This window comes from Pezoporus flaviventris, unplaced genomic scaffold (assembly GCF_033815535.1).
Source record: "Pezoporus flaviventris isolate CSIRO_AGI_PZ_B2104156 unplaced genomic scaffold, CSIRO_AGI_Pfla_v1 ptg000045l, whole genome shotgun sequence".
NCBI classification, from domain to species: Eukaryota; Metazoa; Chordata; class Aves; order Psittaciformes; family Psittacidae; genus Pezoporus; species Pezoporus flaviventris.
In genome coordinates this window covers 28,331,817-28,348,164 of record NW_026892593.1, presented here as the reverse complement: position 1 = coordinate 28,348,164, position 16,348 = coordinate 28,331,817, and the positions used below count along the sequence as shown (strand labels likewise).

At 36.9% G+C, this 16,348-nt stretch overlaps 1 protein-coding gene across 1 annotated transcript in view; it reads left to right on the top strand.

Annotated features, from left to right (window-relative positions):
* Window positions 1–16,348, top strand: part of SCAF11 (SR-related CTD associated factor 11) — a 47,978-nt gene that overhangs the window by 9,656 nt on the left and 21,974 nt on the right. The window contains exons 2-4 of the mRNA XM_061467801.1: window positions 6,911–6,989; window positions 7,833–7,987; window positions 15,728–15,805. Coding sequence (XP_061323785.1) covers window positions 6,929–6,989; window positions 7,833–7,987; window positions 15,728–15,805 — 294 coding nt within the window. The 5' untranslated portion in view covers window positions 6,911–6,928. The remainder of the gene's footprint in view (window positions 1–6,910; window positions 6,990–7,832; window positions 7,988–15,727; window positions 15,806–16,348) is intronic.

The following is a 16,348-nucleotide window of genomic DNA, read 5'->3' as shown; positions in this document are numbered from 1 at the left end:
ATGTGCATCATCTCACTAGTTACGTGGATGCTCCTGTTTCTGACCAGCCAATCAACCCCTGGCATAGGTGTCATGTTTGTGGGGAGGAGAGGTGATGCAACAATGTTTCACAAATCTTGGTGCCTTGTGTTGTCTTTAGTTATCTACTACTTAAGAGTGATAAAATGGCTCACTGTTTTGGATGGTTTCTTGGGATGGGATTTGGAATTTCACTGAAGACTGTGATAGCTTTACTATCAGTTGGCTTTTACCACAAGTTTTTTGAGTTTGTTGTTTTGTTACTGCTTGTTTTCCCAGTGCTAATGGTTCTTCTGTAATCTACATCCTTATTTTTCTTTATTACTAGCTAAAACCCAGCTACTTTAGGAAGGAGAGGAATGTGAAGCCTGGTAGATCGGGGGCCAGCTGCATGACTGAGATTCTGAGGTGCTTGTGCCATGCGTGTGTTTCCCAGTACAGAGAGAGATGGAAAGTTCGTTAGTAGGTACCTGTTGATGATACTTTGTTACTATCTTCAGTTTTTCGTATGGGTAAATCTGGTATGTTTTGTATTTCTTTTGGGTTTGATGATAACTCTTAAGAGCATTAAATCAGCACCATGCTGTTGTTAGAAGTATTAACAACAAAGTGCAAGTTTTGTGATATAAGTACATTGCCCTTTTTTTTCCCCAGGTAGGTAGTCTGTCTGTTTAGTTCTGTGTTGTACTGAAGCTTTTTGGACAGGGACTTTCCTAAGTAGGGCTAGAACACGGTCATTTACCCTTAGACATCTGAATAACCTATGATGAATAAAGTGTTCGTCAGTTTTAGTAATTGTAGAATACTAAAGAAACTTGTGGATCATCATGACTTGTCACGGCACGGATACATGAAATGACACTGCAAACACTGTTTGGCCACCTTCTTATAGTGACCAGTAAATGAAAGTGTTTTAAATGCTAGACTAGAGTCCAATCTGATCTGTAGCAGCACTTCAGCATGTAACATTCTGTAAAAGACTTGGTATGTCCCCCACAGTTTATAGAATATTCTCAAATATGTGAGGTCTTATAAAATGACGTCTTTCTTACTGCCCTGATGTTTTGCCTATGTCTTGTAGCTACTCTTTTGTTAAACTTCAGTGAGGAACATTGCCTACTCCCTTGAGTAACCGTGAAAAGTTCTCTGTGGCAGATATTGAGCCAGTTTATGATTATAAGCTTCATACAGGTAGGGGATTACCTTGTGTGCGTGGCCACTGAAAGGTTCTAATTTCCTCCTTGAAATTCCTGTCTCCTTTGATGGTCAGACAGGTTGCTGAATGATAATCACTGCATCTGAGCCACAGCAGCAGTTTTTCAAGCTGTATTTGCACATTTCCATTGAGTTGTGCATGCCTTCCTTGCTTAAGAGGCAGTTATGATGTTGTCCTCTATACTTCTGTGAGTGCTGTCTGGACATGAGCATCCAGAGCATTCAGTTTGTTATTGTTGAGGTGGCCACAGAAATGAAAGCATTGAATCTAGCACAGGTATAGCTGTAGCCACAGCATCTGCAATGTAAGTACTAGAATGTGGAAAAAGAATTCCTGAACAGGATATCCACTGCAGTGCTTTGTTTTTTTAATTTTTACATAGGGAAGGAGAAGGTTGGCAGAAGGCAGTGTACTGTCCAGAATGATCTAATTCTAGCTGTGTTCTAGCCATTTGTCTTTTAACAGTTCTTCTGTGACTTTATCTTGTTTTCATGGATTGGCAGGTAATATAGGTACTGCCATGTCCTTGAAGGGGGCAGTTTGACAAGTCTTAGATATTCTAGCACCTTGTCACTGCCAAAAGGGGCAATCCCGTTTTATGTCTTTCCTCCCCCTCTCCCGTTCTGTCACTTGCAATGTCTTTGGCAGACATGTGGCTCTTAGCTGAGTCTGCTCACCATCACTGGTGGTGAGAAACAGAGCTGCTTCTTTTGGTGGCAGCAAACTGTTAGATTAGATTAGCTTTCTTGGGTAATTGCATCCTTAAAGGGTCTGGAAGGCGTCTACATCAGCAGTTGTCTCCTTGCTTGAATAGCACTGATTCTTTCAAAGACACTGGATCAACATGAATAGGCTTAAACCACCTATAGAAGAAGGTTTTTCTTTCTATTCCCCGAAGTATGGTGCTGGTCTCTTTTCTTTGTCTTCACCTTTGTTGGTTCTGTGGCATTCCATTTGGGAATGCGGGCAAGGTGCAATTTGAGCATACAGAGAGTAGAGATCCTCTTTAAAAGCCCTCTTTTGAGTGTGCCTGTTGGTTCTATTCTCACTAATGTTCTGGGCCATGAGATTTTACTACACAAAGGAGCAAATCCAGGATAAGGGCTTTGAGATCCTCAGTTTAGCCTTTATTTATTGGAGGGTAAACAACATCGCTGAATTGTTACTTGAAACAAGTCAAGTTTTCAGTCTCTTTGGACAAATTAAAAGTTTTTCCAGATCAAAAGAACTGAATATTTCATTTTGATGGGAGTAAAGGGTGTTAAATTGTTGTTTTCTTAAGCGAATAAACTGTATGTCTGACTTGTTTCATATTTGAAACTGTTTGTTTCTTGAATTATTAAAGAAATCAGAGCACAACTAAGTGCCACAAATCCTTTTTAAAACAAAATCTTTTTAATTGAACAGTACAAGTAAGTCACTATTATGAGTATTGATGTAAAATGTATCTAAAAAATTGAAAGGTTAATTACAAATGTTTCCTAAGGTCAGTCTGTACTAGTCTTGGAAATCATTTTGCACTTGCTTTTTGGAGATCTTGCTGCATGTGTTCTTGATTTCCATTCCCCTTTCAGACTGAGCAACTGTACTTCTGTGTAGATGGGTCCCTAGATAGCCTCTGTATTAGAGGCAGCGTGTACTTTTAGCTTTTGCAGTTTATTTACAGGGCATAAAGACTTTGTCTTTAGAGTTAGTCAAAAAGGAATCACATACTAACTTTCTGTGTTACTCACAATTAGGTTACTCTAGATTTTCATCCAGTGATTTTTCTATTCCAATTTAAGATTTTACTGTAATAAATTTTAGTCTAGTAAGAAATTCATTTACATGACTTTGAACAGAGAAAGTCTTTTCTTTCTGCGTGCACAGTGAATTAGTGTTGAAATACATCTGTATTTTTAGGTTATGAATTGCATGAAGTAGTACGTGTTAATAGAGTAGGTAAACCACATATATTTTTGTGATACAAAAAATTAAGTGTGTAAAACCACACATTTTTGTGATACAGAAGATCAAGTGTGTAAAAAGCACTTATCAGTCTGCTTTATGGAGTTGCCTAAGTACATTAGGAAGCCACGTTCTTCAGATGGACAATGGTGAATGTATTACCGCATCCTACAGTTAACTTTTTAAGAATTTTTGGTGGTGGATGTGTTTGGCATCTGCCTCGCATGAAGACAAGAACAGGAATTTCCTGTGAAGAATAACCTAGAAACTTAAATGTTTAATTACTTTGAAATAACAAGGGGATAAGGCAGTGGTGTGTACTTATGGTAATGTCCTTGTTCACTGTTTTCAGTTCAATGTGCTAAAATATTCTTATGTTTATCTTAAATATGAAATTAAATAAGGCATTTCTCTTACAAAGGAAGTTACAAGCACAGAAAAGTAGCGTTACAGCCAAAACGCTATGCTGTCTTCAGGCGTTCTTAGAAAGTATTTTATCTATGGAGTTGGGGGGGGGGGGGGGGGGTGTTGATTTTGATTTTTGTCACCAGTAACATAATATAGTGCTGCTTATTGCTGTCTTGTCAAGCGTCTTGCATGCATGGGTCTTGCGTACTTTCTAGTATTTCACATCAACAAATGGTCATAACTAAAACGTCTTGGTCACAAGTCAGTAGAATGTGGTAGTAGTACTCTGGATATTAGCAGTCTTCAAATATGTATTAACCTGATTGGACACAGCTGTGGGTATGGACATAATGTGATCTTCATGTGAGTGCATACAATTTGGTAACTGGAAAAATGGCAAAAAAAATTATCTTGCTTCTTTCACTGTCTTCCCACCCTCCAACCAAGACTACAGATTCGTTGTGTGGCATGCAGCTAGAATGATGAAGTCTGAGAAATACTTCCAAGTGTTCTCAAAGTTCAAAAGAATCTAGAACATTATGTCACGTTTTGGGACAAATAAAAGTTCTGGGGTTTGTGCTTTCTACTCCTCCTAAACCAATGTGTTCTCCTTTCCTAACTGGTTTTAATTTTATAAATTTAATATTAGTCTTTAGTGTTAACTCTTCCAGTATTCCAAGGCCTGTGATGCCCCTTGTAAAGCAGGGGCAAAAATAGTCTTTCCAAAGTTAATGTGTTAAACAGAATGTAAATTTTGATGATGTCTTTTACTTTATTTATAAATATTTATATTTCTGTGCTGTGTTGTGCAAAATGCAGTGTCAAACAGAAAAGTTGTGCTGTGCAAAGTGATCTGTGAAATGCATTAGCAGCACTCGGTATCTGTTTAAATACTGAGTTTGTGAGAAGAGTGATGTAACGCCACATAAACGTTCTCAGTTGCTGCACAACTTGGGTTTACTGATACTCTGTCAAAATTTTAAGATCTGTTTTTCTAGTTACTATAACTGCAAGAATTTCTGGGATGTCTTTGTCTAGAAGGAGTAGAATGGAGAAAAGGTTACTTTTTTCTGGAGAAAAATCTGAAGAGATTCTATGGGTTCTGTTTCTGTAATCTACCTTAGCGAACTCAACACCTCTGTTCTAATAAGTATGAACTCTACAGCTACTGCTTAAGTTACAATTTGGTATCTAGATTATGTCTGTGTAAACTTTACTGTGGATGGATGCAGAGTGCAGAATCCTTGTTCTTAAACTGTCTCAGCTGTGAGGAGTCCTGGGAGTTGTAGGGTACAGAGAAGTTTGATCATGGCTTCTGTATTTTTCTGCTTCTATAGGGCATTGCTGAGGTTTTGTCGGAATGTGGAGCACAAGGTATATTCTTATGTTTTATATAGAAAGGCATGTATGCCACACAGCACTGCATGATTTAAGCTTTCGGGGACCATTGCCACTTAAGTCCTCTTGCAAATCGGAGTGAAAGCAACAGGCCTTGGTGTCATATTTTAAGTTCAGTTGTGGTTTGGGTGGTCTTACCGGTCCTAATTTGATGCCGATTTTGCTTGTTTAAGGCATTAAAATTTAAAGTAGTCGTTTGGCTTTGCTGGGTTTCATCTTGCCTTCAAAGGGTAATAGCTGGTGGTGGTTCTTCTAACAGAACTTGCATATAACTTATGGCATTCACTACATTGTAGTTTGCATTAATACTAGTGCTGATAACTGCTCTACAGTTGATGGCATTTATCCTAATGATATTTTTTTTAAAGTCATATTTTCTATCAAAATAGGATAGCAGTGTAGTGGGAAAATTGCTTTACAGCTGGCTTTTTGTTTCCTTCTCCCTTCTCTTCTCCCGCTCCTTGGTTAACTTGGTTCCCACATTCCTTGTGGGGGGATTAAAAAGTAGTTCTAATGGGAACATTGAAGCCAGTTAGAATTCTAACTACAGATTTCTGATTAGTTTCACAGTTTTGACCATTTCTTTAATGAACTGTCTGTTCAAGACTCAGATCAGAGTCCTGCTTCCCTGAATTGCCTAGGAAAGTGAGAACCATGTTATGTGATGAGCATGTGCAGCAGCATTTCTTTCATCAGTAAGAAGAAATGATCATTAGAACACTTCCTGCTGCCAAGATCAAGCAATAAAGACTTGATCAGAAGAAGAGTTTTGGGATGCAGATTCCGTCTCTTCCCCCTCCTGCGTATCCAGGTGCTAAACTAGTGTATTTTGTAAGTGAAATAGGAGGAAGTTTAGTTGAGTGTGATTGTGGTGTTCTCAGCTCTATCCTGCTGCTTTGACTAGTGAAGGCATTAAAGAGTAAGGGGTTTGAAATCTCAGTTGGTTTGCTTCAGGTTTGAGTGCTAATATAGCAGATCTTGCTAATTTATGACTTCTTCAGTCTCTTGTGAAGTTTTGAGTTGTCCTTTTAAATAATAATTTCTAAAGCTTTATATAATTCCAAAGAAAACTGCTGGTCCTTCTGTGGCTGTTGGATTGGAGCTTTAGGTGCCTGTATACCATCTCTGCTGTGACTACAGGAGTTTGAAATGCAACAGATTCAGTCCTCAGTGTAGATAACATTGTTTTCAAGCGCATTTATTTCTGCGTGAGCCTGCAAAGAACATACCCTTGCTGTTTCTTGGTGAGATTGAATTCTTTCAACCTCTATGATGTGGATCCCTGAGATATTCTATATCCATGTTATTTCACACTGCTCCTTTGCAGAACAGTTAAAAGGTAAATCCTCCCCATTCATGATACCCCAGTGCACTTGCAGCTGTGACCTGTCCCTTGTTCAGTGATACAACTTTCCCTGCATTTTTTTGAGTGCAGATAGTTCTAATTGTGTGACACAAATAAGAAGCAAGCCAGTGTAAGCTGCTTTCATTTTTCCCACTTGTCACTACTATGGTGATGCTTGTTGTGCAAGCAGCTAACTCTTCTGGTACTCATGTGTTTAATTTTGTTGCTTCCACCATTTGTGAAGGGCAATTTGCAGATGTTAGTTACTGTGCTGTTAGGTGGGGTGGTTTGCATAGAAACTTAGCAATGCATTTAACCTTTAAAAATAAAAGCACTGTTGCTGGTCTTTGTTGAACAAAAACAATTTCCAAGTTGGAAGTACCAGTTGCTAGACAGCACTAATGATGCTCATAAATTGTAAACCGGTTGCAAATGATCTATAACTAACTCTCCATCATGTGTCTCTACTGTACAAAGGTGTGATGAAATGGGGAGAGCACTCTTTAAATCCATAGCAGTCATTTTTAATTTCAAGTTGCGATCTAAATAACTGTGTAAACTATTTCTGTATTTCCCAGACTACATTTTGAAAGAAGATGAAGAACAGAAAGCAATGTATTCAAGATACTGAGGGTCAGAAGCATGAAGGCATGGAAGGTAAGATCTGTGTGTGTGAAAATACTCAAGTACATTATTCAGGTTCAAGCTGTGAAGGTCAGATTGTACATTTGCTCTCAATTAGTATGTTGCTTGTTTTGAAGGAAATTATGTAAGCATAACCACTATCTTAGCATAATATTTTTCTTTGACCTGTGGGGTCCCCAAATCCTTTCTTGTCTTTTCTATTTTTAAAATGTTGATGTCTAGTAGCAGAGCAAAAATGGAGATAGCAATTGTTATTCAGAAAAAATAATTAATTTAGAGTAAAATTCCTTGAAGAAATGTTCTTGCATTTTTATATCCTGAAAACAGTTTCTAACTTTAACAGAATTGGGAGCACTTCTTATTTAATTTACATGATTAGGTAAATATTTGAAGATGTTCAGATTAAAATAATTCAAAGACTGGTAAACTGAAATAAAAGTACACCATGTGTATATAAGATAATGAATATAGAATAAGCTGGTCTAATTTATTTCATGGAGAGAGTGCAAATGTCTGAGGGGGAAGAACGCGGGAGAACAGTGTTTAAATGACAATGTGACCAATAGGAAACACTGTGATGCTTTCTTTGTTTAAATAGCACTAGAGCTAACTTTCCTTTGTTTTATGGCAAATATTGGTACAGTAGTCTATGAAAAATGGTGCATAGTGGTTTTCACCTGAAACACATTCCTTTAATTACATCTGGGCAGTGTCTTGACTGCATTAGACGTGAAAACTTGATTAACTTGCTTTTAAATACAGAAAAGTCTATCTTATTGCCTTATGATTAAAGTCTAGAAGGACTTTGTTTCAAAAACTGTCAAAAATTCTAAGTGTCAATGTTAATAATACCAGGTGAAGAAAATGAAGAAAGCTATTCCTGTTCTACTTTATTATATGATGGTGACACATGCCCCATCTGTCTGAACTGCCTTCAAGAGCAAGAGGTTGGTTTTCCTGAAACCTGCAGTCATACCTTCTGCATGGCTTGTATTCTTAAATGGGCTGAGGTAAGACTGAGAACCAAGGTGTGTGTTTGTTTTTCAGTGAAATCTAATGCCTACAGGTTTGGTTTGTTGTTTATTTAAGAAAATAAGTTACACGTTCTGACTTTGCACAGAAGTGTTTCAGTGACCAGTTTATGAATACATCCTAGGAAACTTTCTCCTTAGTGCGATGAAGTACTTTGTTTCCTTTCACTGGACATCCTGACTTCTATGGTTTCTAGAGATTAGGGGTCAGCAAAAATTAGTGTTGGCCATTTGAAAGATCAGACAGTATTACATACATGTCATAATACTGGAGTGTCATTAGCTTGCTTTTGCTATCCCTTATGCTGTTTGTCATGTTGTCAGCTCTTAGGGCTGGGACTAATACGTTTTCATGTTAGTCTACAAGATGAGCCTGATAAAACCTTAGTTTTCTAACTCTAAAGAGAATTCAGCTAAAAGGTTTAGTACTATTCTGAATTTTAATAAAATCAATTTAAATATGCCTGTTGCTAAATATGGCTATGACTTGATCTGTGTCAGTACCTTTTAGATAGTTCTGGAACCTTAAAGACAAATGATTTGCTGAACAAGTTCTTGTTGATCTTGTTCTATTTAATCCCTTTTTCCTCACATGTGCCCTGTAATCATTGCATTGAGTCTTTGGTATCTTTACCTTTTCAGCAAGTTTTTCAATTATCAATATAAAACGTCGAAATAGACTTGCTTCATACTGTATTGGAAGGGGGTTGTGCTCAAGTGAGATGCTGGTTTTTGTCCTGCTTCTGTGCACTTGAACTGGTTGCTTATTGTAATAGAGACCATTACTTTGTTTCTCCACAATAAATTCCCTTTTGAAGTAAATAAGGATTTTGGTTTCAGTATATCCTTTATTAGGTTGACATTGTTCTGTGTATGCATACAATATACCCATGTATTACCTTTTACTTATTATATTTTTAACCTTGATTTTTTTTTTGTTATTTGTTGCTGAAGGCTATCAGTACCATAAATCACTTCTTTCTGGCGATTTTATGTGAACTTCAGCATATTGAAACAAGGTTATTAGATGAAACTTGCTTTAGATTCACAAACTAGATAGTAAACTAAATGTCCTGATGCCGTATTTTCTGCTGTGCAAACGATTAATTGCAGTGCTTTTATTTATAAGGGAACAGGAAGTTCTCATCCACAATTTTACTCTGACTTCCTTAGCTGGTTGTTATAATGGCAGCTGAAAGACAATAGTCACATGTATGGTAGATGAAGGGCTTGCTGCTGTATTTGAATTTGTTGACATTGTCTAACAGATGCTTTTAAGCTCAGTGAGGAAGGGAAATTTTCTTGTTTCAAAGAGGCAAGTGAATGATGTAACATTTTTCTTGTCATGTCGGTGCATTTTTTTTCCACAAAGTACTATCCAAATAGAATAAAAGACTTCTGCTCTCTTAGAGTTTACAGATAAAATAGATGTGATGCCATAAAATCAGTGGGGGGTTGTTTTTTAAAGCTATGTAAGGCTTCTGCTGTTTCTTTCCATTAGTGACATCTGATGGATAAAATCAGCCAGCCTTCCTGTTCTGAGGATGCTTGACAGTTGGACCTGTTGAGCTTGTGAAACTCCATAGTGTTCATTAAACATAAAGGGGGGGAAGAAAAAACCAAATGTTGGAAACTGCCTGACAGATGTTCAGAAGCTTCAGCTGTGAGAAGCATATGAGGTTTTATAGCTTGGAATGATTGAAACATACTATAAGCATGTGGCTATTTGAAGCATGCCGATGCCTTGTGGATTTTTTGTCCTCTATTAATATTTAGTAAGTAAATTTTTTTTGTTTTGGCTTTTTTTTAAGTGTTGCATAAGGTTTAGCTTTCTCTGCTAGTTCTTGGTTGATCATAACTAACAAAAACTAAATAATTGACAAATAGTCAAATTTAAGCACTTTGAATAATGAAGGTGGAAAAATTATTTGCTCTTTAAAAAAATGCATTATGTAATTTACTAGTGGAGAGTTTCAAGCTGGAGACTGATGTGTTGGAAGCTCATAAAAAGTAAAAGGCACTAAATCTGGAGCTCAGGTTACTGGACACAGTCTTCAGTGGGAGCGCTGAAGGATCGATAGTGTAAGCAAAATGTTGCTTTCAGCATAAAGATGTACATGCCAACATTATTCTGCCCACATAATAGAGAACGAGTTTGGTTATTGCTGTGTGTAGAAAAAGGAGGGGATAGAGAAGCTACAACAAAACCCACAAAAAAACCCAACCCAAACCCTACCTAGAGTCTTCAATCATTATGGATACTGTTGTGTTACATAAAGGGAAGTAATTACATTGTGTTTACCGTGTCTGTAGTCCCACTAGTAGATTAAAACTAGTTGGGTCAAACCTAAATTTTTTGGCTTGTTTTTTTTTTTCCTGGTATGCTTCTACTTTGTATTTCAGTTGACAAGTGCATGTATTCTGGTTCATGAGTTATGAAAGCATTTGAATAAAGCTAATGTGAAGGAAACTTAACTAGGTCTAAGGCAAGCAGATAGGAAATCAGCCAGAACCACTTCATCAAACTGCTTTAGCAACAACAGTATCTTGCCTGCATGCATTAGAGGAAAACTGTACTTCTTTTGTATTCTATTAAAAGAAACTGATCTTAAATTAGAGGAGATAGATATTTAATCTACTTTACAGTCGGTTTTTTAACTTCCTTTCTTCAGAGTGCAAATAACTATACTGGAGATTTCTGTCCTTGCTCTTCTGTTAATTCCTGTTCATGAGGGAAGAGTTGTGAAGAAAAGATTCAGTGTGTTGTCTGCATTATCGCAGTACTTGTATGAAAGACAGATGTCAGTGACCCTCCCCAGCTAAATATCTCTCAGTCTTTGCACCTGGTTTCCTTCATTCATTTTTCCTCATCTGGAGGATTTGAAAGTGAAGTACATTCAGCTGTAACTTCTCCAAAGCACTGGGGCATGTTCAGGAAGGCCCTCTGTGGTATCAGTGCTTGACTTAATAAATCTAAGCAGTTGGCACGAGGAGCTGTTTTTCATTACATTTCTAGCAGATGTTCTGTTCTTAGAATAGTCTTTTGTGTTAGTATAAGGTTTGGATCAGTGATTATGTAGAGTATACTGCACATGTATATTCTGAGGGTAAACAGCTACTGGTATGGTGACTGGAATTCTTAATGTGTATTCTTTCTGAACTGGATTTCTTTTGTTCTAAAGGATATAGGAAGGAATTAGTTTATGTGGTGATAAGATCCACAGTGATCTGTAATACAGACCACCGGGCAGGATTAAGATTACGTTCACGAGCCAGATATGTTAAACACTATACCTAAAAACCACCACAGCAATGAAAAACCTTATTCAAGCTTATCCAAGGTAATGCATGCACAGACAACACATCTGAGAACTGTTGCACAAAAAAAACCCTGTACTTGTCAGAAAATGTAGACTTTAGGTACCTTTTTTCAAATGACCTGTTTGTCTTTGTGGTATACAGTTGTTCTTGGCGTATTTCCCTGCTGAGGGCAGTTGGACAAGATGATCTTTACATGTCCCTTCCAACCTTAGTAATTTTGTGATTCTGTGATTTATCCTGTATATTCATGCAGCAGCTAATGAATAATGTTGTTAAAGTGCAGTGCAGAAGTCTGAGTACTTTTGAGTTTGACTTCAGTTATTCCAATAATACAGTGTCAAATGAAGGCCAGTGATACGCAACTTGTCAACACTTTATGGCAGTTTTGTATTGGAAGTGAAGGACTAGCCAACTGCATGATGTAGGTAGAGAGAGGACAGTTGTTCAGAACTGTACCTAGGTTGCCTGTTGATTAGGTGTTGAGACTAGAATCTCTGTTCTTATGCACTCTGTATCTTTACTATCCATGAATGATATTTCAAAAAAAAACAACAAACAAACAACCCAAGCATCTCTTGTCAGAAATAGTGCTTTCCTAAAGCATAACTTTAAATATACTTTTTCTCACTGTGTAGTGTTATGGTCTCCCTTTTCTCTAAAGTTGGAGGTGGAATTGCCTGTACATTTCGTTACAGCTAGTAATAACAGTACACTAAAAAGCCTATATTACTTTTACAATCTAAATATCACCTTTAAGCCTGAATTTAGTTACGAGAATCTGGTATTATTTAACAGGTTCTCTAATAAAGAAGCAGTAAAGAGTGTAGGATCGTGTTTCTTTTTGGATCAGCTTTTCAGTACAATAGTTTAAGAACTGACTTGATTTTGGGCTACTTGTGGGGAGAAAAGAAAAACAACAAACTAACAAAAGAAAACCTTAGGAGAATGGATTTACTGCAACTTTTAATTCCATACTTGTATCTTGTTACAGTTTGTTATGAAACCTCGTATCAGGAACTTGATGAGATGGGAGCACCTGCCAAAGTTATTTTATCGGTCGAATGCTTTGGGGTTAGCTTGCACGTATTTGTATAGCTTCCTGACACTTCCTAGCTGGAATAAAGTAACTGCTTCAGCCCTTTGTCTACTTCACTTTGCTCAAATGCTGTTTGAAATTGATGCAGTTAAAATAAGAGACGTTTATTCCTTGAGTTTACAGATCACTTTTTTGTGGTACTGTAGTACTTACGGGAATATTGAACATGAAGTTATGCCTTTGGAGCTAAAGCAGGATTATTTTTTTTTAAGGGATTATTAAAACCAAAATACTATGAAATTTTTATTTTTTTTTAAACTTAAAGCTAAGCACACATATGCTCATGGATGTGAGCTTTTCAGGGGTTGCAGATTTCATGAATGCTTACGTATTTTATGGAGAGAATTCTTTGGGAGTCATAGGTGAAATTATGAATCACTACAGAGTTACCAGTTTTAACATGAGAGCTATGAGTAGTTTTCTGTGAAGAGTAACACAAGTGAAGACATTATGAAGTATGCTGAGCCACTATTCTGTATTTCTCCAAGAAAAGCACCATTGGGAAACAAAGTCACAAATTACCAGCTATGAATTTCTAGTGATTTTGATGATGACATTAAATACTACACGTTCTGGTTTTCTAACAGCTGTGTTAAAGAAAGATACTGTATGAAGCTGTGGTTCTTCTAAGATTGTGACATGTCCCACACCCTTCCTTCCTTGTGTGCACAATAAAAATGATAGGTGTTGCTTGGACTCATTCCATCTCTTTTTTTCTTGTTTTAAATATTTTTCCCCAACACGATGGTGTACATTCACTGTTATTTTTGATGCTGCCTGAACAGAAGCCTTGAAAGAGGAATTGCTAACTTGCCTTGGGTGAAAAAAGACTGAACGCCTTTGTTACTGAATCATATTATTAAAAAAAAGAGGAAAGAGATGAGTAAAGGGCCACCACTCCTTGTGATTGCTTCTTGTAAAAATATAGTCAATGTCTTTTACCAGCAGTCCTTTAGTAGCACAAATTGTCTTGCTGTTGGGAAAGGGACAGGGGAAAGGGTGGGTTTTTTTCTTATTCCATTTAAAAGGAAATAAAAGAGTTATACAGATGAAGTAACATCTAGCTTTCCTCAGGGCTATGCTGCAGTAGTACTATGCTGGGGGCCCTAGAAGTGCACATGGGACTGTCCTGTCTCTGCTAGAATCTCTTGAGATTTATAGGGAACTCTCGGGTAATGCTAGGGCTACAAAAAGCCACCGAGTAGAAGAAAAAAACATCTGCTGTTTCTGAACATACCTGAATCGAATGGGAGCTTTTGATTCTTCCAGAATGTTTTGCTCTTTTTCTATGTATAACTTTGTGATTGTTCAACATTTGTCTGGAAGAACTGAAAATACAGGGGTTACCCTCTCTCTAAAGGATTGCTGCTAGTAACACTTAGTGTTCTGTGACACTTCATTGCAATGAATAAACATAACTTACTGTGGCTTAAAGTTGGGAACGTAACTTAATATTCATGTGTAAATTTAAAATAGAAACAGGTTGTATTCTTGGAAAAACGTACTTCTCTGTTAAGGTAAATCCTGAAATGAGACTGAAAATCACAAAGAAAGTTAACTTTCTTCAACCTACCTTTAACAGTCTGGTCTATCGAAGAATCAAATATTTACCTTGAAGTTTGCAGCTGTTGCAGCAGTTACAGTACATTGCATGCTATCAAATATCCCAACTGAACAATACATTGCTATGTTCTGTGAGTTAGCTCTGGATTGACTACAGGACAAAAACTGATTCATTATGAGTCTTTAGGGAACTGGCTTAATTACCCTATATGCTTTTCTTAACTAAGGCCATGACACTGGGGGGAACAATGGGTATTCTCCAACAGGGGTGAGTTTTTAGTTAGGATAAAACACCAGAGCACCAAAAGGAGAGGTAATGACTTTAACTTGCATTCCTGTTCAACAACTTATTCATGAAACTACCCTTGGGGGTTTGGGTTTTTTTTGGTGTCTTCCTTTTAATCAGTCCAATTTTGTTCTGTCAACTTGAGTTGAAATCAGAAGCTTCCTTGAGTGCTCAAAGTTTAGGGGCTCCATAAGTGAAAATAGTTGAGCACTCTCTGAAATTGAGAAAAGAACAAAATGAACTGGGAAATTGAAAGCCCTAATGAAAAGACAAGAATTAAATTCACCACTGAATTTCAGGTCAGCATTCACATGCAGGTTTCTCATAGCTGCCTATGCAATTCTAATACTGTGTCTTGCTTGCATAAATAAAAAGTGTAATACCCTGATACTTAAGGGCAGTAATTGAATGCCTCTTAAGGACATACAACTCATATGCTAGTTCTTGTTCGGCGGATATCTTGGGACTGGAGGCTATGTGTGGTTTTGGTTTTTATTTTGTCTTACAAGAGTTCTGAACTGAGCCTGTTCACCTCGCAGTGGGGATGGGGGGGTGACACACATGATGACATAGTGGCAAAACCCCAAACCAAGCAAACAGAGAAAGCCCACCAATCCCCCCTCCCAAACACATATCTGGAATTAAAATGAGTGAACAGTTCTCTAGCAGCAAAATTTAGTATCTGGTAGTTTTTCCTGGAAGATAATTAACTATATGATCCAGTTGGGTGGACTTTCAGTTGAAACTTCCCTGTTCCATGACCAATAACATTTTATTGTTCTCTGTGTATGTTGCTGTTGTCGGATGAAGTGTAGCCTCAATAATAGGGCATTTAGGTGACTGGGAAATAAAACCCAATACATCTGTATTATTTCAAAAAAACTTTCAGTTCATTCTATTGCAAAGTGATTTTTGTTGTCTTACACGTGGGAATCTGTTCTCTCTGCTGACTGCAAAAAATGAGGTGTAATCTAGTCGAATAGATATGCAAGATGAGGGAAGGTGTTACGCTAACTGCTGTTGGTCTTCCCAGGTTTATATTTTGGGGGCATACTTTCTGTTGAAAATAACATGAAAAAATAAAACATTAGAACAAAAAGAAGTGAAAAGGACATGAGCGTATTGGGATAAAACCAATTGCCTAATGGAGATTGAAAAATAAAAGAATGTAGCTAATAATCTGAAATGTTTTTCCTTTTTTGAACATAACTTCTGAGCTAATTTCTTGCAAGGAGAAGTCTACTTACATGAAACAAAATACTGGGTGTTTGAGTAATGTATGTGAATACATTCTTACTGTGAACAAGTTGTAATTCTGTGTGCTTCTGTAAGCTATTATAATGGCTTATATATTGAAATGAAAGTACAGAAATATGTATCAATGAAAAGTATAGAAAACTGAGACTTTTCCTAACTTATTACGAATTTTGTAATAAGAAAAATAATTTTTCAGACACAGGCTTCATGTCCTGTTGATCGCAAACCGTTTCAGGCAGTATGCAGGCTCGATGCATTAAAAGAGCAGATAAAGGTAAGTTCCAGACATACTTTCTTAAGAAACTTCAGTAGTAGAGAAAAAGCAAGTTATGCCACAACCTTTTATTCGTATGTCTGTGTTAAATGAGCTTTTCTAATGAAATAATTATTGCTTTAATGTTTCTGTTACATATTTGAAGCTAGGAATTATTCTTAATTGTATTTTTTTCAAAGTAAGTTTTTACAGTAATAATAATCACAAAGCCGCTATTGATACTTTATAGCGTCTTTGAGTGTTCCTGATGTGTCTAAGAATGGAAGTATAGTAATTGGTCTCAGCGTGTTTTTAACTAGATTTTGTAAACAAGTGCTATATCAAGTAGCACACGCTCTTGTCTTTTTTTTTTCTGAGGTGAAACTTTTATGTTCACAGCCTTCAGTTCCCAGACAAAAACACATTAAGGCAAGAGGAATCAATTAGTGCTAAACCTCGCTCAACCTAAATTTCTGTTTTTGTTTTTTTTTTCCAGCTGAAATTCTTAATAATACTGCTGCTGCTTTGGGGATAAGTTTCTCAAGTAGGAAAATAAAACGTTCT